We start from the raw sequence: 23,454 nt of genomic DNA, 5'->3' as shown, positions 1-23,454 counted from the left end.
ACAGCTTATTTGCTGCGGACAGAGTAAATATGCTGCAGTAACAAAGGAATGCTCAAAATTCTCAAATTAGGAATGCAGACACAAATCTGTATCTCCTTAGCATCAGGAAATGCATGGTGAAAGAAAAGATAGATTTTTACAAGGAAAACAAAGTCACTAAAAAGTAACTACTCTGTTTCATCAGCTGGGAATTGAGTTGGACTGTGAGTGCTGAGGAGTCCCTGGTGCATCCCACATGCCACTGGCACTGGTCATGCTGGAGAGTGGGCAGATGAAAATAATTCATGAGACTGTCCCTGGAGAGTAAACAAGGCAGCTTATACTTGCCTGTGCAGGAAGCAGCTATCCTGCTGCTGAGAGTAACCTTTAACAGCCTACATGGTTTGTGCATCTTTTGTGATTTCCAGATCATGCATGACTGTGTATGGGTTAATTTTTTGAAGTAAATTACCTACCAGCTCAGACCAAAATCTAATGTAAACTGCAAAATTGCTAGTAACAAAGGTTCAGCAGATCAACTTTTCTGCTTGTTGACATCTTTGCAACTACTGCTTCATAGAACCATAAGAATCATAGAACGGTTTGCATTGGAAGGGACCTTAAAGATCTTCTAGTTACAAATCCCCTGCCATCCCAGGGACACCTTCCACTAGACCAAGTTGCTCAAGGATCCATTCAGCTTGTCTTTGAACAGTTTTCTTTAGCTGGATGTAAGTGGCTGTGTAATTGGAAGTTTCTGCTGATGAAATGAAAGGAGGCATCTAGTTTAGTGCCCTTTCTTTAACCCAGTAATGCTGACACAGCTGACAGCAACGGAAAAAGAAGGCTTGAAAGGTAGCAGACAGGCTTTAAATACTCCAGAGAAGCAGAGCTGGAGAAAAGAGCTAGACTGCAATCACTGCAGTACCTGTTAACTTCAAGAGCACCTTGACTCCTCCTGGGTTCCACTGGTTCCCCCAAAGAAGAGTTTTGCCTGATAGTTACCTTCCACGCCTATCATTACAAAAGAAGAAAAGGGAAAATATCACTGTGAATGTCAGAACAGTTGCATTGGATAGGAATTCTCAATCAGCATTTTTATTTATTGTGAAGTGGTCAAACTATTACAAAATAATCTCTAGTCACTAGAGTAATTACAACCGGCCTTGCAAAGTGCTGCATCTACTGGCTTCGGTTTAATTTTTGTTGTAAGACATTTTCTCCCCTGCTGCAGGATACTGCTTCTCTACCGCCGACAAGAGCAGCAGTGCTTTGCTGGGGGCTGTGGCTGAGCTGCCATTCTTGCAGTTGGAGGTATAAGCAGAGAAATAATTCATCCTGTAAAGCTCTGCTCTGCTTTTACAGCAACCAAGCTTGCTCATCAGTAGAAAGAAATCCCTTCGAAATGCTTTGGTGAAAATTGCATAGAGAAATGGGTTTGCACAGGAGTTGACGGGGTAAAATAGAACCAGCAAGATCTTGGAGTTTGTCACTGTGATGAGAGGTACCTTAAAGGCAGCGGATATGGCAAAAAAGGAGATAGGAGCCATGCAGGTAAAATCTGTGAAGATCAGTACTGCCATTCTCTTAGCAACCTTGGTATCTTTATTGGCAGCTACCAGCTCTGGATTCTGAACAGCTATGTAAATCTTAATGTAGCAAGCACAAATGACAATGAAAGCAACAACATTTAGCACTAAGATCAGCAGTATATAAGCTTGGGAAAGACCCGTTTCAATATCCATGGGTAAACAAATGCTGACCTTCATGTAACTGCTGATCCCTAAGAGGGGCAGCACTGCTATTAAAATGGAGAATATCCAGCCGCCAAGCATGATGGGCACAGCGTGCCTCAGCCTTAGCTTTCGGTCCAGCTGCATGGCATAGGTGATGGTGTGCCACCTCTCGATAGTTATTACGGTCAGCGTGTACACAGAGAGCTCACTTGCGAACACAGTGAAAAAGCCGGCGGCACTGCAGCCGCTGCCGGTTTGCCAGTCTATGGCGTGGTTGTAGTACTGACCGCTGGTCTGGGCATCAACAGAGGCAATGAGCAGCAGATATAGCCCCATGCAAAAATCTGCAAAGGAGAGGTTGCACATGAGGAAGCGAGGAACAGTGAGCTTGTAATGGCTGGTGATGAGAACGAGGAGTACAGTGAAATTGCCTGCAATGGCAAGGATGTTTATGAACCAGATCAGGACTCGGAGAAAGCTGTATCCCAGGATGTCTTCACAGGGATTAAATGCATCTGGTTCTGGAGTGCACGTGAGTATTTTAGGCTGACAAAAGTCATACTCAAAGTCAAAGCTGGTCATTTCACCATCATTGAAAATGGCTGAGTAACTGTAAGGAGAGGTTTCTTCATCTGTTGCGAATGAGTACATGCTCTTTTCTGCTGACCACAGCGATGTGTTGTAAGAGCCATCTCTATAACTATTAAGAAAACAAACCCCCACAAATGGAAGTGAGCTGTTTGTTACATGCTGCTTGCACTCTTTTGTAAAATACAACAGATAAACTGTTAAGTCAGTTACTACTTATGTTTCTACAGGGTGTTTACATATAATGAAGCCTTGTAAGGAAGCCTATTTATGGGTAGCAGCCTTGGAGAGCAGCAAAGGTCACAGTCACATGCACAGGAATGCTTTCTTGTACAACTTACTTATTTGTAAGTACTTTACCTTGATTGCTTTGTAAGTGAGCCATTGTTCTCATGCTGCCAGTAGACCACAGTTCACACTACAGTAACACTTGCATTGATGGATTATAGGTTTCATGTGTATAGGTTTATCAGACAGTTATAGAAGCCAAACTAAAGTAACCTAAGGATTTTAACAGCACATCATTACCCTCCCTCAGGAAATGCACTTACTAAACAAAGTCCTGAGAATACGTATGACTTGGGAAGTGTTGAGGTATTTTATGTTCACAGTATTATAAAGCGAGGAGTGGAAATGCAAGTTAACCAGATGGCTAGGAATATATTAAGTTTAGACTGGACCTGATGCCTAACTATAAATGTTTTAGGTGTTTAAAATAGACCTTTCTAATCTCCAGGTCACCAACAGTGTGGGGATAAGCCTAACAAAGAAGAAACATGTTAAAAGCAAACACTGTCTCTTCTGATTCCCTGCCAGCACAGGTACCTATTTCACAACTACCCAATTATCCTGACAGAGTGTTTGGTGGGCAGACAATCTGCAGTGTGAAACACGGAAAGTATCTCTACTGAGGACAACCTTCAGAAAACTGGTAGCTTTGGGATAACTTAAATACGTGCTTAAACTTCCACATCCACTGAAGCATGTACTTCAAGCTATTTTTCTGGAGCAGGGTCTTAACTGGCAAATGAAGCTGAGCCGCTTTTCAGCTATTCCTGTTGGGCAAATAACTTCCCAATCTTGTTATCCTATCTCTTCTCTCCTTACATGAAAAACTGCCCAATGTCTTGCTTTTACTTGCCTGGCTTATACTGGAAGAGCAGGGAATATATTTACTTCTATTTATGAATATAAAATTATTTTGATTTGTGAGAGGCCATGTAAACATGCTGCCATGTGCAAGCTGGTTGGTTTGTTTTGTGTTTTTCTAATGAGAGCTTGGGACTTTCAGCTGATTTCTGCTGTGGTTTTCCAAACTTTGCAACTTGCAGCCGGTTCTGCTCATGAATCATGACCTTACTTCCATCTGCTTAATATAATGTCTGCTCAGTGAATTGCTGGGTTTGGGACTTAGCAAAGCAAAATCTTCAGGAGCCAATAGACTGGGCAGACTATTTACTGCACAGTGGGAATGTAACAGATGCTAATCTGAAGCAGAGGGATTTCTCTGGCATAGGCAGTGCTGATTTGTGTGATCATATTCCTCACTGGCGTGTCACTTCACTCACTTTATAACATGGTCTAATGCTCTGTGTTTACCTTCTTGCCTTACCTTGCTTCTCCCCCAAGCCACCCCTGATAGAGGCAATATATTCTTGGTCCCGTTGACTGCCTAGACTTTGCCTTTTTGTAGTCCTGAAGTGCTTCAGTTTTGTGGTTAGGAGTGGAGTGAGCAGGACTGATTGAGAGATGCATGCAGAGGAGATGCAGGTATGCAGCAAATGAGAAGCAATGACAGGAGAATCAAGGCAGCTGTTGCTTTTCAACAGGTCGAATAAAACCAAATGGCAAGCATAGGAGTTCTCATTTGCAGGACACGAGCAAACAAGGTAATGTCAAGGAAGTCAGTACCCCAGTGAATTGATCACACTTCAGCTGTATTTAGCTGTTGGAATTTTGTGACTGTAACCTTGTTTTTTCTAGACTTTACAATGCTCCAACCCCATTTCAGGGCTGCTGAGAAATCCCACTTAGCTGCAGAGGGATAAATAGTAGCAAATCCTTAAATTTCTCCATTATGTACTGGTTTAAAGCCTGTGTCAACCAGCATGGCCAACGCAACAGTTTTGATGTTAGTCTTTCTCACTGTCCCACTAACGCTGTCAAACAGAACTGTGATGATACAGAAAGATGCGTTTAGAAGCAGTAAAACAACTGCATGGGGTTATCACACTTCTAAGTCAGGGACTCTATTTCTGCCAAGGGAAACTACTGATATACAGAATTGTAATTATTCTTTTATAGGCAAAAAAATATTAAAAGTAGCAGCTCTTCTTTGAACCATGCAAACAACTGCAATTATCTCAGGGCATGAAAAGTCTCCATGTAGGCTGTTAACTTCCTTAAATATTTAATCACTGTTTTGAAAGTCTTTCAAGAATTCAGAAGAGAAGCTAGAATAAGTAAAGCTCATGAAATTACTTTTTGTTTTTTTTTCCCTTTCCTTTTGAACATCAAAATCACAAATCTTGGTTTAATGATAGTAAAATTACCACTGTGCAACTTATAAGGGTGACTGAACTGGCAGCAAAAGACCTGCTGTTCTAGAAAAAACACACAAACAGGAGGAGGGGAAGTCCATATTTGCTACTTCCAGCATCTGCATGCAGAGAGGTACTTACAACATTTCATTAGTTCGTTTCCTCATGGTGCTTTCACACTCTTTGGAGAACTTGTCAAAAATGGAAAGCAAGGAATTTTGTCTGAAAGAAGAATGAAAAGGAAGTTGAGCTGCAGCCTGGATTTTGGCCAAATTCTCACCTTCTCTGCAAGTGATCTTCACAGGTACGTAAGGTAAGCTAGAGTTGGCTTCACAGCAGTGTGAATGTTCATTTAGACCTCTGAAAGCAGGGAGAAGAAGGCTTCAAATACTGTGACAGTAAGCAGTACCTCATGGGGAACTTAAGGATGGTCTTTCAGCTTGGTTATTGTTTATGATCCAGTTTTTTATAGCAAAATAACTTGACCTGAAATTAAAAGCTATGGTTTGCCTTATGAAATACTGCATTGAAGTGAGCTGGATTCTCCACCACGAATGATAGCAGTTATGCCAGCTTTTAGAGAAGTGCATATTAACAAATGCCGGGAAGCTGGCCTGATTGTCTGTTTTTAACAACTGTTTGAGATCTGGAGGTAGACTTTACATGGTGGAAGTAAAGCAATTTGAAAAGTACAAGTTGAAGGATGATCTATTTGGTAAAATCTCTGGTTTTGAAGTGTTGGAAGCATGGGCCAAGTACTCTACCAGTGTGAATGGAAATGGCTTTGACCTCATTGCTGCAGTAGTAGAAAGAGCCAGCAAAACCACTAAGTTGTTTTTGTGTACTCGTAAGAAAATCAGACACCTGGAAGCTTATAGAAAGTTTTATGTAAAATGAGAGAAATAAGATACCAACCCCTATGAGATGCTTATCAATAACAAGATGGCAACAGAAGCTGGGGCTTTTTTCTTGTAATTTTTTTTAAATTGTGGTATATATACCTGCCTTCTTTTTTCCGCACATTCAGGCCAGTGGAAGAAAGGGACTGAATGCTGCCTTCTACTGACATGCCTCAGGGAATGAGCACACCACAACTGTACCCCAGAAATCTCAAGAATATTTGGTATGAGGATTTTATTTCCCTAATGTCTGTGATGCTGTCTTAAGTGAACCTGCTTGCCCAGTTGGATGTATGTAAGAGTATGTCACCACATCTCACTAAGCAGAGAATGAAGTCTACAGGTGTTAAGAAGTAGGACATGGTGCAGGAACAGTAAAAACTGGGTGAGATGACTGTGTAGAGTATAGGGTAGAGAAGGGGGTAGAAGGAGACAGAAACAGGCTGCAGGCATGTGAACATGGGAATGCATAACCACACAAAGTCTCTTCCCTGTGTAAGCTGGGAAGGTCTTGGGAGGCCTGTCTCTGTAGTCTTCTGCTGTCATCAGTAGGTGACAAGAAAAGCAGCCAGAGATCTGCCTCTCATTCTTTCATAGTAGCTGGCCATATAGAACATAATGGCCCATTGCTTGTACAGGTTTTCCAGTAGCTAGGGCTGTGCAGATAGCTGATGCATCAGCACTGCTCTGAACCCTGCTGATGCCCCATTAGGAGCGCAGTCCAGTTTCTTGATTTGCAAGGCTTTTTTTTTTTCCCCAGTTTACTAAGGAAATAGTTACTAAATATAAGTATAAATATAAATATAGTGACTTACTAAAGCACCCCTGTTTTCATAGGTTATGATCACATTGCAAAGTCAAGCACTTGAAAATTACTATAATATCAGAAACCTGGTTATCTTCATCTGAATAATTAATTTTTTCCCTCCTCACGGTTGCCTCTGCATTTAATATACTCAGAGACTTCATCTGGGACAGAATCGGAGTTTGGAAGCAATGGAAAAACCTTGACTGTAGAATCTTTGCTCTACTCTTGCAGAAACAGAAACCACTTAGTAAAATGAGGTAGGCAGAGAAAGCATACCATCACCCCTAATTTTACCTGAAAGAATTGGATTCTATTCCTGCCTTTGCAACATAGTCCTGATGCAATGACATGCAAGTCACACAGATCAGGCTTCTCACAAATGACTGCTCAGTATGTCTTTTCTACAGCCTTCATTTGAGACAGACGAGAATTGAGACATCCTCATAGCTTAAACTAATTTGGAGCTGCTTTGGCTGCCTGAAGCCTACTGAGGGTTGAGTTTTTTGAAACAAAAATGCTGAAAAATTAGCTCCAGTTGTCTCACTGACTGCCTGAATTGGCAGATGCAAAGCTCACTGCGCCACAGTTTCCAACTGTGGGGAGAACAATACTGTCTATTATCTGAAATGACTGGAACTACACAGAGTAACCTCTTTCTGTAGGCATATGTCAGGTCCCAATTTCAAGGGGTAGCTGAAAGCTGCCTTTTCTACTAGGTCATCATATCGCCTGCATTAAATAAGCTACATAGCTGAAGGCTACAGTGGGATTTTTTTTTTTTTAGGGCAACATGCTGTTGATGGAGCTCTATCTTTCATGTGCCAGTGGGCTTTTTAATTGGAATAGAAGCTTTAAGCAAACTTAAAATAATATTCCTGCTGGCAGATCCTGGCCACAGGATGGGATCCATTTCAGTTCTGAAATAAATGGGGATCATTTTCCTGGCTTTAGCAGAGATCTATTGTTTTGTATGAAACCTTGCTATGTACCACGTAGAAGCCTCCTTGTAACTGAAATAAGGATAATCAAACCTTGTGAGCTGAATAAAGACAAATTGCCACTTCTGAGCTACTGAAGTACTGCAATACAATAATGAGCTACTTGAACTTACTTTTCTGTCCTTAGATTTCGAAAAGCACAGCAGTGGCTGGGATATGTTAGAACAGCTTCCACAAGGCTGCTGAATTTATCCAGTGGTGGCAGTCTCTTTAATGAGTATGATGACGTTGCATTTAGGACTTGAATGGCCTCAAGCCCGTAGCTAGGCAGGGACTCCAGGGCTGTTGAAGAAATATCCCTGTGAAATAGAAAGTATTCTCTTTTCGTATATATAAAAGAAACCACCAAAGCATGACGGTAGGTAACAGCAACTTGGTTTTTCACAAAGGTCTGAGTCTGCAAACCTACTTCAGCACCTGATAACCCACTCAGAAACATGGCCTGTGAAACTACAGGAGCCCCAGTGAGGCAAGGTGCTCGTTTTTTCCTGGGGAAATCAAAACCCACTGCTCCAAGGGCTGTGCCACCATGCAGAGTGAGGGATGGCAGTTTAGGCCAGAGAAAGGAAGAGGGAAGAGGTAAATGTGACTCTCCAGCCAGCTAACAGGTAAAACACCCTCTTGGCTCTCTGCTTGGCTCTGAAGGGCTGTTTTAGATGTTTTAATTAAATAGTTATTAATTAAAACACATAAAAGAATGTGTCATTCTTGCCAGGGCCAACTTAAGCAGCGTGGCTTAGGGTAACTTCAGAGGGCTGTTTGTGTGAGGAAAGGCTATCAACACAACTAAGGATTTTCAGTGTCAAAGGAAAAAAGGCTACAACTGTGAAAGTGATGTTAGTAATGTCATGTACTTTAAAGCACCAATAAAAGGAACAAAATGGCACGTGTGGCACAGAGAGCTACTTACATAACCACCCACTGTATTTTATCACATGGTGTTACGGTCAGTAAAGCACCCCTCCAGTAATTGATTGATAAATCATGAGGAGGATAATGTGTTTAATTCAGCACAGGCTTATAGCATGCATTCAGCATTCACTTCTATAACCAAATTCTGAAATAATACATTGTAAAAACATACTTATCCTACCAAAAGACAAGTTGGTTTGCAGTGTCAGAATATAAGGCATAGGAATAAGATCAGAATCTGACACAAATAAAGCAAAGGCTGAAATATCTTAAGAGGTGGAGGTCAATGCCAGCGTTAGAACTGGCTGGTCTGCGTTTGTCATGGTGCAAACAGCCTTCCACCCCTTAATTTCATGCATCTCATTGGCATGTTTCCATTTTACAACTAGAGGGTAAGAGATCAAGTCTCCTTCCAGACTCAAAGCCCATGTTTGCTGAGATGACAAAGCCCACGTGGCACAGCACCCTTCCTGTGGGACACCTATAAACACAGACAGTGGAGCAATGGATACTTACAGGACATCTGGCCCTGTGGCTCCTCTCAGGGCATTGTTGTGTATCCGCCTGAGGTTCTTATTGTCCTTCAGGATTCTGTGAAATCAAACATGAACTCTCTTTACATCTGTATTTTGATGGGGCTTTGAGCAACCTGCTCTAGTGGAAGGTGTTCCTGCCTGTGGCAGGGGTTTGGAACTGGATGATCTTCAAGGTCCCTTCCAACCCAAACCATTCTATGATTTGTCCTCTCTCTCTCAATCCTTTCTCTCGCCACAGCAGTTGTTGCAATATCTAAGCCTGGGAGTGCTTGTATTTCTCATGTGACCTTTCCCTGTGCTGATGCCATCAGACCATTACCATCTACACTTCATTCTGATCATTTCTGATTTCTTCTGACTTAAGCCAAGAACAACCAGTGTGGTTCCTTTGTGGCAGTAGCAGTGTCCAAAAATGCAGCAGAAGTTTTGCCCAAACCAAGAGGCTAGTCCCAGAGCATGTGAGAGTGATTTAGAAATGATTGATGTTTCCAGATATGAGATATAGGTTCCTCAGTTTGGGCTGCAGTTTCAAGCTTTCTACTATAGCTGCTAAGTTTAGAAATTTATGAAATTTTATTAAAAATAATGAGCTTTTCTCACAAAACCTGCAGTGTTCTCTAAGGGATGGTGTTTCAGGAAAAGCACTAAGTGCTGCAGGATTAACAACTGAGTTGCACTGACACTAAAACATCAGTTTTCTAATGGATAGCAGGAAATGCAGTCACTTAGGCTGAAGGAAGAGTCTTTACTATACTAGAGCTATTATTTACTGTTTAAAAAGAAATACTGAGGAGGGGAAACATACTCACAATTGATTCAGCTTTGTCCCATTGAAGGCGTGGCTGTGGATATCTTCAAATCCGTTTTTATACAATTTTCTGGGGTTTAAAAAAACATATAAGGGAAAAAGATTTGGAAAAGATGAGGTTATGTTATGTATTACAGGTTTAAAATCATAATGCTGCATTCATTTTAATGATTAGAGAGTCTGCTTATAAAGAACAAGGGTAACTATTGCATGACAACTCTAAAATTAAGAAGGTGGAGCTTAAATACCCTAAGCACCTTTCTGTTCAGCTATAGGAGAGAACTGCTCATGAACAGATCCTCCCTCTTTGAAGGGCTCACCTGTGCCTATCTTGGGCTGAGATCCTGAAACAAGACATTAGTCCAGGAAAGTGCCTGGCATACAGATGCCAGCCTGGAGGCAGAAGACCTGGATTTTGTGGTGTCAGCAAGTGTAAATGAAAGACTGCAAGGGCTAGAGAAGTGTCAGATGGAAAGCAGCTCTAAAGCCTGGAGGGTGCTGCTGCGTTGTAGATCCCCTGTAGAGAAATCTTCCAGCAGCCCAAGAGACAGCTTTGCAGAGGCAGGAGTGAGTTGTGCATCATCTAGTGGCTAGTGAGCTATTAGCTCCTCCAGAGTACTGCTGCTAGGCTTGAGTTTTGCTGTGGAAAACCTGCTGTCTCCTGTGCTGTGCTGAGTTCTCTTGATTCCCCACCCTGGGGCCAGATACCTAAAGGCTGGGCTCTGCTGCACCTAAGTTCAGCTCTTTTCCTTTATTAGGATATCTAGCCTATGGGTCTGATTTCACTGAGAAAAATCCATTTGTGACATGGACTTGCTCAAGTGTGTTCAGAGGAGGCCATGAAGATGCTCATAGTGCTGAAGCACCTCTGCTATGGAGACAGGCTGAGTGAGCTAGGCTTGTTCAGCCTGGAGAAGAGAAACACATGAAACACTAACTGTAGGAAAAAATAAGCTAGCTATTTGTAGAAACAGCTATTATTCTATATCTTCATAGATTACTTGTGTTTCACCAGACTATGCTGTAACAACAGGAATTACTTCAGCTAATTACGGTTAAGCACATAGGGTGGAGTTAAGATGTAGCTGTACAGTTAGGAAGCTGTTGATAAAATAATCCCTTTCTTCTAGTGGTGAGCTCCCTATCACAAAAGGATGGGAAAAAGTTGATCATTGGCTGTTTCCTGACTTAGACTCCCTCCCACTTAATACACTTTAGGGTTACAGTAAAAATTTTAAGCACCTTTCTCCATCTCTTTTATGTTCATTTTCTTGCACCATTAACAGAATCATAATTTTGCTAAATTTCTTTCGTAGAACTTGTTGGTAGGAAAAGAGGTTCATAAGAGGAAATGATGCCCTAATCTAAGCAATTGCTCCTCTTTAACATTGCATAGTAGTAGTCTTCAGTCACATTTATGCTCAGTCCCTTTAATGGTTTCACAAGGTATTGGCCAATACATAAATTCTGTGTCAAAATTGCTGTCATGCCTGCACATCAGCCTGATGAAGGGCCTAATTTTGTCAACTGCAGTTCCTTTTTCCCTTATATGTTTTTCTGCTTCTATTGCCTCAGGAGACCTGAATTTTGGGCACATCCTGCAGAGAGGCTTAGTCTGTGATTTTTTTTTTTTTTTTTTTTTTTCCCCCTATTTCAGTATTTCTTTGTGGAAGTTTTTGTGAGAACAAGGGTGCTGTGAAATCCACATGTGGTTCTTGCTGTTCTGACTGATGACACTTTGGCTTTCTGCTGCTTTTTGCATTCCTTGGGTAGGGCATCTTACCTAGCATCAAACCATCTCACAGGTGGCTGTACCCACAAATCCACAGTTTGCTAAAAGGAAAGTCTTGGGTGTGGAGACTTATGGGAATCAATGTCAAAAGAAATCACCCACCTCTTCAGCTTAAAGACCACCCCTTCATTTCCTAAGAATTTCAAATTTAACTCACAATACGGATACATATTGCATGGGGCTTAATTTTCAGATTTTTATGTAGCCAACTTCAAACTTTATAAAGGTTTCCTCAAGCAGAAGTGTTATCGTTGCAGAAGGAACTGGAGCTAGGATTATTTTACTCACAGTGTCAGTGATTCATTGTTCATGCCCCGGAAAGCATTCTGCGGGATAGTTGTCATACGCAAGTTATCGCAGAGCTCTCTTTGGGAAGAAAAATAAATCAAAAAGCAAAGGTATTTTTGTCAGTGATCCAGGAGGAAGAAGATGGCAAAGACTTACAGTTGTGTTAGGTTGGGTTTCTACTTACAAAATAAAGTAAGCTTCTAATGAGAGGATCTGTGTCAGGTCTGGAAATTGTCTTATTCCAGTGTTACAGATGCTCCTAGAGAAAGGCATAATTCCTATTTACAGGAGGAAAGATTACCACAGTGGATGCAACAAAAAGCCAACTCAGTAGTTACGAGTTTAACATGCATTAAACAATGCATTAAAAGGTGAGTGACAAATATAATAACTTTTAAGTAAGCTCGAATTGTGTTTGTAAGGCCTGTAAATATTAAGTTTTGTAGCATCCTCAAGCAGTGTTCTGGAGAAGCAGTGTCTGTTCTCTCTACATTAAGCACAAGGAGGAGATTTTAGTTACCCTTTTGCATAGTACCTTGTCAATCTGAAAGCTTTATTCTAGAAATAAGCACTTAGCAGAACTAATTTTTCAGGCTTTACTACTTTCCTGTCCATTACTCTCCTGGGTTACGTTATTTTGTTGCCTATTGACAGACCTCACTGTTAGTTAACTGCACAGTAAATTATGTATGTATTCCTGGTGTACTGTAATGCATGTAAACCTTTTTTGCCTTATTCCCCTTTATTTGTCTATTCTTATAGAGGGAGGAAAAACAGAAAAGAAACAGAACTCTTTCTTTCTTCCTTACAAGTATTTCAGCCTTGGAAGGTTTCTGAATGCGCCGTCCTCGATGTGCAACAGGTTTTTCATGTTCAGGATTAATCTGTAATGAAGGGAAAAATATGTCAGGATTATAACTGGTATACATTCGGAAGGGTCCTGAATTTTTTCCTTTGTCAGAAAACAGCCAACTGCAGCATATGACAGAAGGTTCACTTGCTGTGAACCAACCTTCTACAAATACACCATGAGTGCATTTTGAAGCACTATTGGTAATAAAAATGGCCTGCAGTTGTTAGGTAGCTGACAGAAGATAACAGCTGCATCATCCCTTGTTTCCATTATATGACTGATGCCCTGCCTAGCCAGGAAAGGCAGTTCCTGAGAGGGTTTAACCTCTTAGAGTACCATGGACTCCATTAGAGCAGTGGCTAATAACACTGGATGCCTACTTAGATCTGCACAAACCGAGAGATGGAGATAAGTGTGTGAGAAGTAGTGTTTCCTACTGGTCACTCAAAAAATGGGCAGCACCTCTTGATCAAGTAACACTTTTTGCAGCTGTACTATCTGGTAAAACTATATGTTTGTATAAAAGCACAGTAGCTGTAGCCCAGCTCCCTCCCTATGCATAATTTACAAAATTCAAAGGTTTTAGCATGTGAAATTGCAATAAGAGTTGAAATTCAGGAATGCCGTTGAACCCACTTACCTTGATCATCCATTGGAAGTGGCCTAGAGTGCAGCTTGGAACATCAGGCCCTTGCAACGTGAGGCAGGTGTGGAGCATTCAGAGTCCGAAAAGGTTTACTTTCTAGCCTGTAGCTCTTTAATGGTCTTGCTTAGCTTTTTGGTTTTGGAGGAAAGGTAAACGACAAGCTATCCATAAAATGCAGGTGAATGCATGGGGGTCAAATCTTTTATTCCTTCCCTAAATCCACCACTGATACTAGTGGAAGTTGGATCCAGTCAGAGCTGGATAAATCTATATCTGTTGCTTATGTGAGTAACTGACTTGAATGGATTTCACACGTAAGGGAAAAAAAAAAAAAGAGATGGATTTTTTCTCACTCAGTTACACCATTTTTAAGGCACTCACTGATCATGCTATGTGAAAAAGGCAGTAATGAGTTACTGAATCAGATTTACAGTTTCCAATTTCACTAAATATTTCAGAACATTCTCCTAGCCATTGCCTTTAACTCACTCAGATGCCTGTGCTATGTGGGTCAAGTTTAAAATCAGTACATGTTCTGTTTGAGTAATATTTGAGTGCTCGAAAGAAGAGCTATGCATACTAAGCAGCTGTACTTAAATACTGTAGGGCTTTGAGAACTGCATCTTCATAAAGGAAGATATTTCTCATCAGTTGTTATCTTGAATTATTTCCCTGCTTAGAAAGCTTGACAGTGCCAGCAGAATTAGACAGCGCTCTGCTCCTGCCATTGAGCTCACTGCAAGCAGTAGTATTCTCTACGCATGGATGTCTTTGCATGATTTAGCTCTCCAAGGCTAGACCTTACACAGTGCTCACTATTTCATATGGTACTTTGGAGAGAAATGTTTGTCATCATAGATCTAATCCAAAGCCAAGCGAAGTAATGGAGAAAGATTTGGTCCAAGAATAGTTCTCTGCAGACTGCTTATTCCTTGATGATCCTAAATCATGACATAGATGCCTTTTTTTCTTTAACTGATGCTTACATTTCAGACAAAGTGGGAAGGCTGTCAAATGCGCTCGCTTCTATTCTCTCCAGGGAGTCACTCTGAGAGATTTCACTGTAATGAAAAAGTCAGACACAAAGCAATATATTAGCAGAAAAGATATCAGAAGTCAGCTTTCCACTTTGTATTTCCTCCTTTTATGCAGAGTTGTTCAACCTCCCCACCAATTCTGTTTGGCAGCAGTGTCCATGTCTCAGCCTGGATTACTTGAGAGCCTGTGCCAGCTGGGATTGAGAGAGACCAGCCTGTTGCTGTCTTGGTAAAAAGGAATGCCAACACTTTGGAGTAAGTAGCTCTGTAACAGCAAATTTCCATCTTCTCAGTAAACTGTGTTATTTTTGGTATTGCACTAGTTACTCATAAATGAAGGATAGATGTAGGGCAGGTGGCCTGCTAGGCACCTGATCCTTAGAGACTCAGGGGCTGGTGAGGTCAGTGCCTTCTGGCAAAACTTGGAGAGTCTTTCAGGTCTGTGGTCTGAAACATGCTCCTTCCATGGGATCCCTCCTGTCTGCCACTGGTTTGCCGTTTACATATGTTGGAATGACTGATGGTAGTGAGAGTAATTTATCATTTGATTTGCAGAGGGTGATCAGTTGCCAAAGAGATGATTTAGAGATTAAACTAAAAAAGATTTTAAAATACGGATTCTTCAAAGTAATACTAAATCTCAATATAATTATGAAGTGTTCTATAGATTTGCTTCAGACAACTACATTGATTTCTGTGCTCTTAATTTGGAGAGATCCATTAAAAGGACATAAAGTAATCAATTAAATTCTCTTTATCAAGGGGAAAATTTCAGTCAACAAAATATTCTCTGAAGAATAAGATATGCATACAGTTTAAGCAAGTTTAGCCTCAAGTCATTCAGGTAGGAAAAACTTCATAGGTTTAAGTTGGTCTCCTATCTACAAATGGTTTCCATTAATCATTCAGATGCAAGTGAATGCAAGAATACAGTGCGGTTGGGTTTTCCAATCATACTTTATTGCAGTGGAATACATGCAGCAGAATTCAGCTTATTTTCTGCTTTCTAGAGCTACAGTAACACATAAATTTATAATTCGACCAAAATTGTTTAACCAATGAGCACTAAAAGCTGAACTAGTCCAGTTGAGTCTATTTGGGCCTTTGCATTACCTTCATCCTTCAAGTCTTCAAGAAGGCACCACAAGAAAGTTTTCTTTCTTTTTTTGTTTATTTGAAAGTAAATTATGTAACATCTAATACATATTTTAATATCTGATGCGCTATGTGCTTTTCATAGGTGAAAGTTATAAAAAGTGCTCCTTGAAAAGAAAGTGGCATCATTGGTGCTCCTGCTTAGGTTCTGCACTACCCTGGTGTGGTGGTGGTCACCAGCTTTGTCCTTTAGACACCACTCAGATAAAGTAAAAAAATAATACATAATGGAGACTCCAGCCTGCCATCTTTCAGCTGGAATAACAACAGAAATAGTGTTCTATTTCAGTAGTGGCGAGGGTGGTCAGGCGAGCTTTATGGTCTGAGTCCTTGATATAAAATAGGTACAAAGCCAAGGGAGGGGAAGCATCGCAGACCCAGTGTGCAAAATTACAGCATATGTAAACCAAAAGATCCAAGAAACAGGTTCAGTCCTGCTGATCCCCCTGCCAAGCTTATCTCATGGTGCCAAACACCAAAGAAAATACCTCATCTGGGTATTATGTATAATAATGAATGCCATAATAATTATGAATATAATGAATGCCATAGCTATCATTGCAGTGGTAATGCTGGATGATAAAAATCTATCTCCTCTGCCAATCAAAAGCACCTATCATCAGCTGTTAAGCTGTACCCAGTTTTCTCTGACATGATTAATGTTTCATTATGTGATCTGTTAAACATCTGATAAAAATCGCACCTTTTCAAAGAATCTTTTAAGTGCTGCTTGTAAGAAAAGAAATGCTATATTTATCCTTTCCCAGTGGGTTTTTTTTTTTCCACCTATAGTTTTAGCAACACATTTTCACATTACTGGAAAAAGATGTTGTTTGGGATGGAGGTTTATGATAGAATTTCTAGTGAGAAATTAAAGAAAAGCATGTGGAAAATGTTGTCAACTTACATGATGAAGGCATCTCTAAGTCCTTCAAATGCGTGTGATGGGATTACTTTTACAGGGAGATGAGTAAATGATCTGAAAAAGAAGAGAGGGAGGAAAGGATTGTAAGGCATGAGGTTTCCTTGTTTAGCCATTTTACCATTATGGTAGGGAGAAGACCAATAAAGCATAATTCTTTAAGGTCCCTTCCAACCCAAACCATTCTATGATAATGCCACTTCAGTTTGCCTGCAGTTCTCTGCACTTCTTGGGCCTGATCCATTTACCGTTGATCTCAGCTAAATGGAATTCAAAGGATATTGGAGCAGTTCCTCAACAGCATAAATTTGAGACTAATCACCATCAAATCAATAATAATCATAATGTAGTAAGTAAATTAATAGCCTGATGGAAGTGAGCAGCTACATTCACAAAGGAAGCTATAGGCTTATTTAAAGCTAGTTCCTCAGAAAAAGTGGCTGCCATGTAAAGTTTTCTTTATAAAACAGTATCTTTGCATTTGCTGGACCATATTTTCTTCCAGCAGCATCCCTGTAATGTTGCACCATGGCACCCTGCATTCACTGTCAGTGGTCTGGCTGTTTACAAGTGTAGAAGAAATCCAAATCCAAATCAGGCCTGATACGGTAGGTTTTATCATTCTATTTTAAAATGAGTTGCATCAGTCTGGTTAGCTGATTAAAAGCAAGCATACATTGTCCTTCTTAATTTTTTAGTTACTCAGACTGAGAAGTTAATAATGATGTGGCAGACAGATCTGCATTGCACCATTCTACTCCACTTCTGAATCACAGTATTTTTACCAGCCAATATATCTACCCATGGCTGTACTCTCCCTGATAATGGCCAGAGGAAAATATTTAACCTATTTCAAGACGTTATCTCTGTGCAGACAGATAATTGCTCCATTTTGCTTTATAACTAGTCAGAGATGTTTGATTTCCATCCTTAAAACCACCCCTCAAGGTTTTTGACTGAAATGTTTCCATGCTATTCATATAACATGTTTTTTTCTTCCCTATGTTGTCATAATCTTTTATATGAAGACAATTAAAAATGTTTATCAACTTTTTAATATATATGTATTTTATATACATGTGTCATGCCCACACAATATAGTGGCAGGCTGCAAAACACATGTATGTCTTGGACTTACAAATCTAGATGTGCTAAGGAACCTGGCAGTCAATTCCTAGCTATGTTCCAAACAGTCTGTATGATTTAGGGCAAATCATTTAGTTTCCTTCCACCTTGATTTTATGTCAGTAAACTGGGAATAACAACCCTTCCCTACCTAATAGGAATGCTGTAAGGATATGTGTGTTTTTCATGCCACTGTGTCTAGATGGATACTGGCATGTTTTGTTGTGTGTGAGGTTTGGTCAAATCAGAAATGAAACTAAATGCCTGGAAAAATGTGTTTGTCCCTGAGAGGACTGACAGGTAGAGATAACCTGCAATAGCACTCGATGTTCTCAGCCAAAAGGAAAAGAACTTCAAGAAGAAGTAAAAAGTAGAAGCTGAGCAATAACCTCACATATAATGCTCTGTAACTCTGGCACCAGGAACTTCCCACATCTGCACCATCAGCTGGTGCTCCTTGGAAAATAGAACATGCCTGTTGTGAAATTGTCTGCCAAAAAAGTATTATCATTTACACAAGAAATAGAAATGTAACTGAAAGTGCAAAAATTAAAACCAGGTCTTGCTTTTTAATTACATCAAGTTATTGATCACAGAGCCTCCTACCTCCCTGTGATGTGCCTGTGAGCAGTGTGGCAGCTGTAAAATCCCCATAGTGTGTGGCTTGGAGAGACCCACTCCCTGCTTGCAGAAAGCCTTTGGCAATGGTGCTCTGAGCTTAGGCATCTTAGCTATGTGATTAAATTTAAGTGGGATGACCCAGAACATTTAACACATACTGTAGCTAAGCTACATCATGGCATTCAATCCATTCTGTATTTCAACTTCATTGGGTTTTGGGCTTTCATTCTTGTGAGTTCACCTTAATAGCTGGAACTGTGAACTCATCTGCACTGACATTACATTGTCCCACTAAGCATCTCACAAGACAGCAAGAACAAAGGAAAAAGGCAATTCATAATCAGCCTTCTCTTAATCCTCAAAATACTGGTGTAGCACACACAGATGCTTCCACATCGATAAAGACATCTTAAATTCACCAAAAATGTGAATGTTTCCATCCCTATACTTGTCCACTTTACCTTCATAGTTTTTACCTTGAGGTGAAAACTTACCTTGAGGCAGGTTTTGAAGCCTGCCTGTGTTAAGGGGAAATGTTTTAATTTGGATGTCTCTATACTTACACATTTTGAAGAAGATCCTCTAACTTGTTAAGCACAATCCAGTCTGTGTAGATGTATAAGCATTTAGGTTCATAGAATCATAGAATAGTTAGGGTTGGAAAGGACCTTAAGATGATCTAGTTCCAACCCCCCTGCCATGGGCAGGGATACCTCTCACTAAACCATGCCACCCAAGGCTCTGTGGCATGATAGAGTTTAGAAGTGCCTGTTGCAGGCTTAATTCTTTCCAGAGTGCCGAGTAAAGTGAGGCCTTATCTCATGTGATGTCTTTGCTATTGAACATGACTTTGACAGTTCACAACGAAACTCAAGCAGGTGCTATCAGGAATTATAGGAGTCATAGACTGGTTTGGGTTGGAAGGGACCTTAAAGCTCATCCAGTTCCAACCCCTGCCACGGACAGGAACTCCTTCCACTAGACCAGGTTTCTCAAAGCCCTGTCCAGCCTGGCCTTCAACACTGCCAGGGATGGGGCAGCCACAGCTTCTCTGGGCACCCTGTGCCAGAGCCTCACCAACCTCACAGAGAAGAATTTCTTGCTAATGTCTAATCTAAATCTCCCCTATTTCAGTTTAAAGCTGTATCCACCAATGCTGTCATCCTGCTGTAGAAGGCTGTTATATTTTAGTTTCTTTATTTTATAGGATTACTCATCTTTCTAATGCCCAAAAAGTGAATCCATAAGGTAGGCTCCTGCTGGGAGTGGCAAATTTTTATTCTGTGGTACCCTTGGACTTAACTCGGAAAGATTGGGAATGTTGATAGAAATTAACACTGAAACCCTGTCATCTACCTAGGATTTTTATCAGCTTCTGGGGGCAATGCAAAGTGTTGGCACTTTACATTGATTTTTAAAGCCCTGTATATCAGGCGTTATCTACCTGAAATGGGTAATACGATGCTGGATATATTACACAAGCAGCTAAAGAGTACTTTCCCTTAGATGATGATGGGTCATTCATTATCTCCTATGAAAGACAATTTGGCCATGAAATGGAATTCCTCTGTTAACCCCAAAGAGCCAGATGTGCTCCCAGTGAAGATATGGTAGAACTGTGACTTCAGGCTCCTGCCACAAAGCTTTGCATTTGGTACCTGGTAATTTGGTGCCTAATGATGTGCCACTCACCCTACTGCAGAAGCACTGCATACAGGGGCATGCACTCAGGCACAGCAAAGTGAACCTCACTGTGAAATGAGGTTTTGTAAGGGGCAGAAGGGTATTAGGTATCCAATACCCATTACTGTACAGCTGGAGTTGGGTGCCTATCCATTTAGACTTTGCTAAAAAAAAAAAACAACCTCAAAAGTACTTACGAGACTTCAAAAGAAGGAAAATAGTGTTTTGTTTCAAAATATAATGGTGGTGAAAGATTGTTTTTCTGCTGAGACTAGAAGATGCATAGCTGCTCTAGCCAAAATGGCATGAAAGGTGTCTGGATAATGGAGTTCCTATAGGGTTTGTGTAATGTCCAAATTAAAAACAGGAGCCTGCGAAAAAAATGCTCCATTCAGGACTGTATAAAACACATCATTCCGCAGCCTGACGGAACTCTAATGATTTTGAAAACTCTTCCAGCAATAATGTGACATGGCAAGAATAACTTGGGTGAAGAAAAATGGCTGAAATTTCCCTACAGGGTATATACTTGGGATATAAAAAATTATCAGAAGTACATTTGGAAGCATGGCTCGTTACAGCATCAGGGCTTGAATTACTCAGGTATAGCTGGAGTTACATATTGGTGTTTATTTTCCTGAATGGCCATAGTAGTAAGGACTTTAGCAAGCACTGTTCTGCAGTTCTGCTGGTGCCCACAGGTACAGATATGGCTATGTAGGAACAAAAGTAACTTTCTCTTGCTTTGCCTGTCCTACACAGAGCTGGGCAGTGAGAGAAGAGAGCTAAAAATACTGGTAAAGTATGGAAGGAGAGGGAATCAGTACTAACAAAGCTGGAAAAGCCATATAAGTAAGAGAGAGGGAAGATGAAGGAGCTGGACATGTCTGCAAAGTCAGACTGAAAGAAGGATTTTTTTGACATCTGAGTAAATATTTTCTCTGTAGGAGTATTGAGCAGAATCTTGGTTGAACTCTTTTCTGATTGTAAAGTTGGTTTCTACAGCCAGCCTAATGTCTATACTTTGTGCACAATCATAAAGATTAAATATTATATTAAAACTTGAAGGGAAAAATTCTTCTCTTACTTTTACCCGTAATCTAACCCCATTGATCTGAGTGAAGTGTAACTGGCAGCAGCCGTAAGTCTTAACCTGGCCACTGAGGATGGGATGTCACTTATTCTTGTGGTGATAGAAAAGGAAAAATGAAAGAGTAAACCAAAAAAGGAAAGAAAAAAGTCAGTTTAGAGCTTTTGATAGTCTCTCTGGGCTGTGATGCTAAATCACTGCAAAAACTAAGCCCCCATTTGTTTCTGCTACTGCAGGGATCCTTGATGTGACTGATGCACTGCCTGCTCTGCCCGTGGTACAAACACCAGGGAAGAAATGTGCTTGTTGCAATAACTGTGGAGAGTCTCTCCAGCATCCATGGACTCTGCTTTCTCTGTCACTAAGGTAACGCAGGAAAATGTGGAATGCCCCATCCCTGACAGTGTTCAAGGCCAGGTTGGACAGGGCTTGGAGCAATCTAGTCTAGTGGAAGGTGTCTCTGCCCACAGCAGGGGATTGGAGCTAGATGTATTTTAAGGTATGTTCCAACCCAACCCATTCTGTGAGTCTATGAAATGAGGAAAAAGCCAGTTCAAGACAGAGAGTTTTCTAAGAACTGACTTTGGAGGAATGATTCACATTGGTTCTGGAGTAATACAAATTAGTGTTTCTTTCTCTTATCAATCCTCAAGCCAAGGAGAAAGGGAAGAGGAGATCAAGGTTAGTATCATCTCTGGGGAATTTCAAAAAACATGTTAAATTTACAAACAAATCAGATGAAAATTGGAAAACACAGGCTTTGTTACCAAAAGGGGCATAAGTCATGCTCCTGTCATTCTCAAGTCATGCACAGATAACTGAGGGATCCTAGAAACAATAACTATGGTATCTGTAGGTCGCCAAATCTTGTCTTTTGATGCCATGGTTGTTTAGAACAGTGCTATAATTGAGCCCATGAACAATCCAACAACACTTGAATACCTACCTATATCAAGTATTTGGTCTGGTCTACTAGATCCTGAGCTTGGAGTGTGGTGTGGGATAAGGGAATGCCTGTGATTCCCTGTTATAATTTAACCCTAATTAGAGGTGCATTAGGCAGAAAGATATGATGGATCACCCTACAGAAATCCAGACAGCCTGTCAAAACTTACAGCAGCTTTTCTACTACTAGAGAGGGAAAAATGATTAGCCACTCACTTGTCAATGAGTTGGAACTCAAAAAGAGGCAACAAGCGCACTGCTCAGAGGATTCTGATGCTTTAATACCGGGGGCATTAAATGGCACAAGCTTTTGGAGAAGAACTTGCAAGAAGTCTGATGGATTTGTGAAAGAAAAAGCAAAGAACCCCGGGAAATGGCAGAAGCTTTAAGACCAGATATCAACCTTTCAATCGGATTTATTTAAAGTTGACTATGCCACTACAGGGTGCTGGTTTTGGAATAGGAAAGCTTGTATCTCCTGCCTCCGCGGGAGGAGACTGAAAGTTCTGACAACTTCCCTCTGCCACCGGGACTGGTGCCACGCGGTTCTGAGAGCATCACATTTTGCCCATCGAGAAAACGTCCCGAAAGACGCGCATCTTCTTGCTGGGGAGAAACCTCCGCGCCTGGGCTTTCAACTCCTCGGCAGCATTCTGAGCCCAAGAAAACCCCAGCCCCAAGCGTCCCACCACTTCTCGCCTCTGCGGGGTCAGTGATGCTCAAAGCCCTCGAGCTGCTCGTCCGTATCCGTCCGCCCCAGTCCCCCTTCCCCGCGGTACTTACGCGCGGGGCGGCGAGGGGGGCGCCCCCTGTCTCGGCGGTGGGCAGCGCAGGGCGCGCTGGGTGCAGGTGCAGCGGGGCGGGCAGCGGCCGCCAGCTCCGGCGGGCAGCAGCGGCTGCAGCAGCAGGAGCGGCAGCAGCGCGGGGACCATGGCCGGGGACCATCCACCCTCGGCTCTGCCCGCCCGCGGGACGCGGCCGGCGCCCCCGGCTCCTCCTGCCCCCGCCCCGGGGCGGGCTCGACGCCCTCCACCTCATCACGGTCCCCACCCTTCCCGCGGGCTTCCAGAGGAGCGTCCTTTGCGTGCTGCTCGTGGTGAAGCTGGGTGCAAAGCCTACAGGTGGCAAGCAGAAGCCCTCTCTGTTGATTTTCCTGAGTCCCCTAACCACCTCCGTCGCTGGAGTGCCCTGGTAGAAGGATTGGGAACACATATGTGAGGAGACAGGTTGAGAGAGGGGATTCTCCCCCTCTATTCTGCTCTGGTGAACCCCCCCTGCAGTCCTGTGTCCAGCTCTGGGGGCAATAACACAGGAGGGACATGGAGCTGTTGGAGCAAGTCCAGAGGAGGCCATGGAGATGCTGCGAGGGCTGGGGCACCTATTGCCACAGACTGAGAGAGCTGGGCTTGTTCAGCCTGGAGAAGGCTTGGGGAGACCTTAGAACAGTCTTCCAATACCTAAAGGGGCCGAACAGAAAGCTGGAGAGGGACTGT

General features: G+C 41.7%; 1 protein-coding gene across 1 annotated transcript; it reads right to left on the bottom strand.

Moving 5' to 3' along the window:
- Positions 1-1,175: 1,175 nt before the first annotated feature.
- Positions 1,176-22,893, bottom strand: LHCGR (luteinizing hormone/choriogonadotropin receptor; the record flags this gene model as incomplete). Its single annotated transcript, XM_080615006.1, has 11 exons — positions 1,176-2,415; positions 4,985-5,065; positions 7,662-7,847; positions 8,977-9,051; positions 9,806-9,874; positions 11,885-11,962; positions 12,069-12,143; positions 12,694-12,768; positions 14,370-14,444; positions 16,483-16,554; positions 22,745-22,893. The coding sequence occupies 11 exons, from the start codon at positions 22,891-22,893 to the stop codon at positions 1,176-1,178; spliced, it is 2,175 nt and encodes a 724-aa protein (XP_080471132.1).
- Positions 22,894-23,454: the final 561 nt, after the last annotated feature.

This window comes from Psittacula echo (genome assembly GCF_963264785.1).
Source record: "Psittacula echo genome assembly, chromosome: 4".
NCBI classification, from domain to species: domain Eukaryota; kingdom Metazoa; phylum Chordata; class Aves; order Psittaciformes; family Psittacidae; genus Psittacula; species Psittacula echo.
This window is presented reverse-complemented; position numbering and strand designations above follow the sequence as displayed.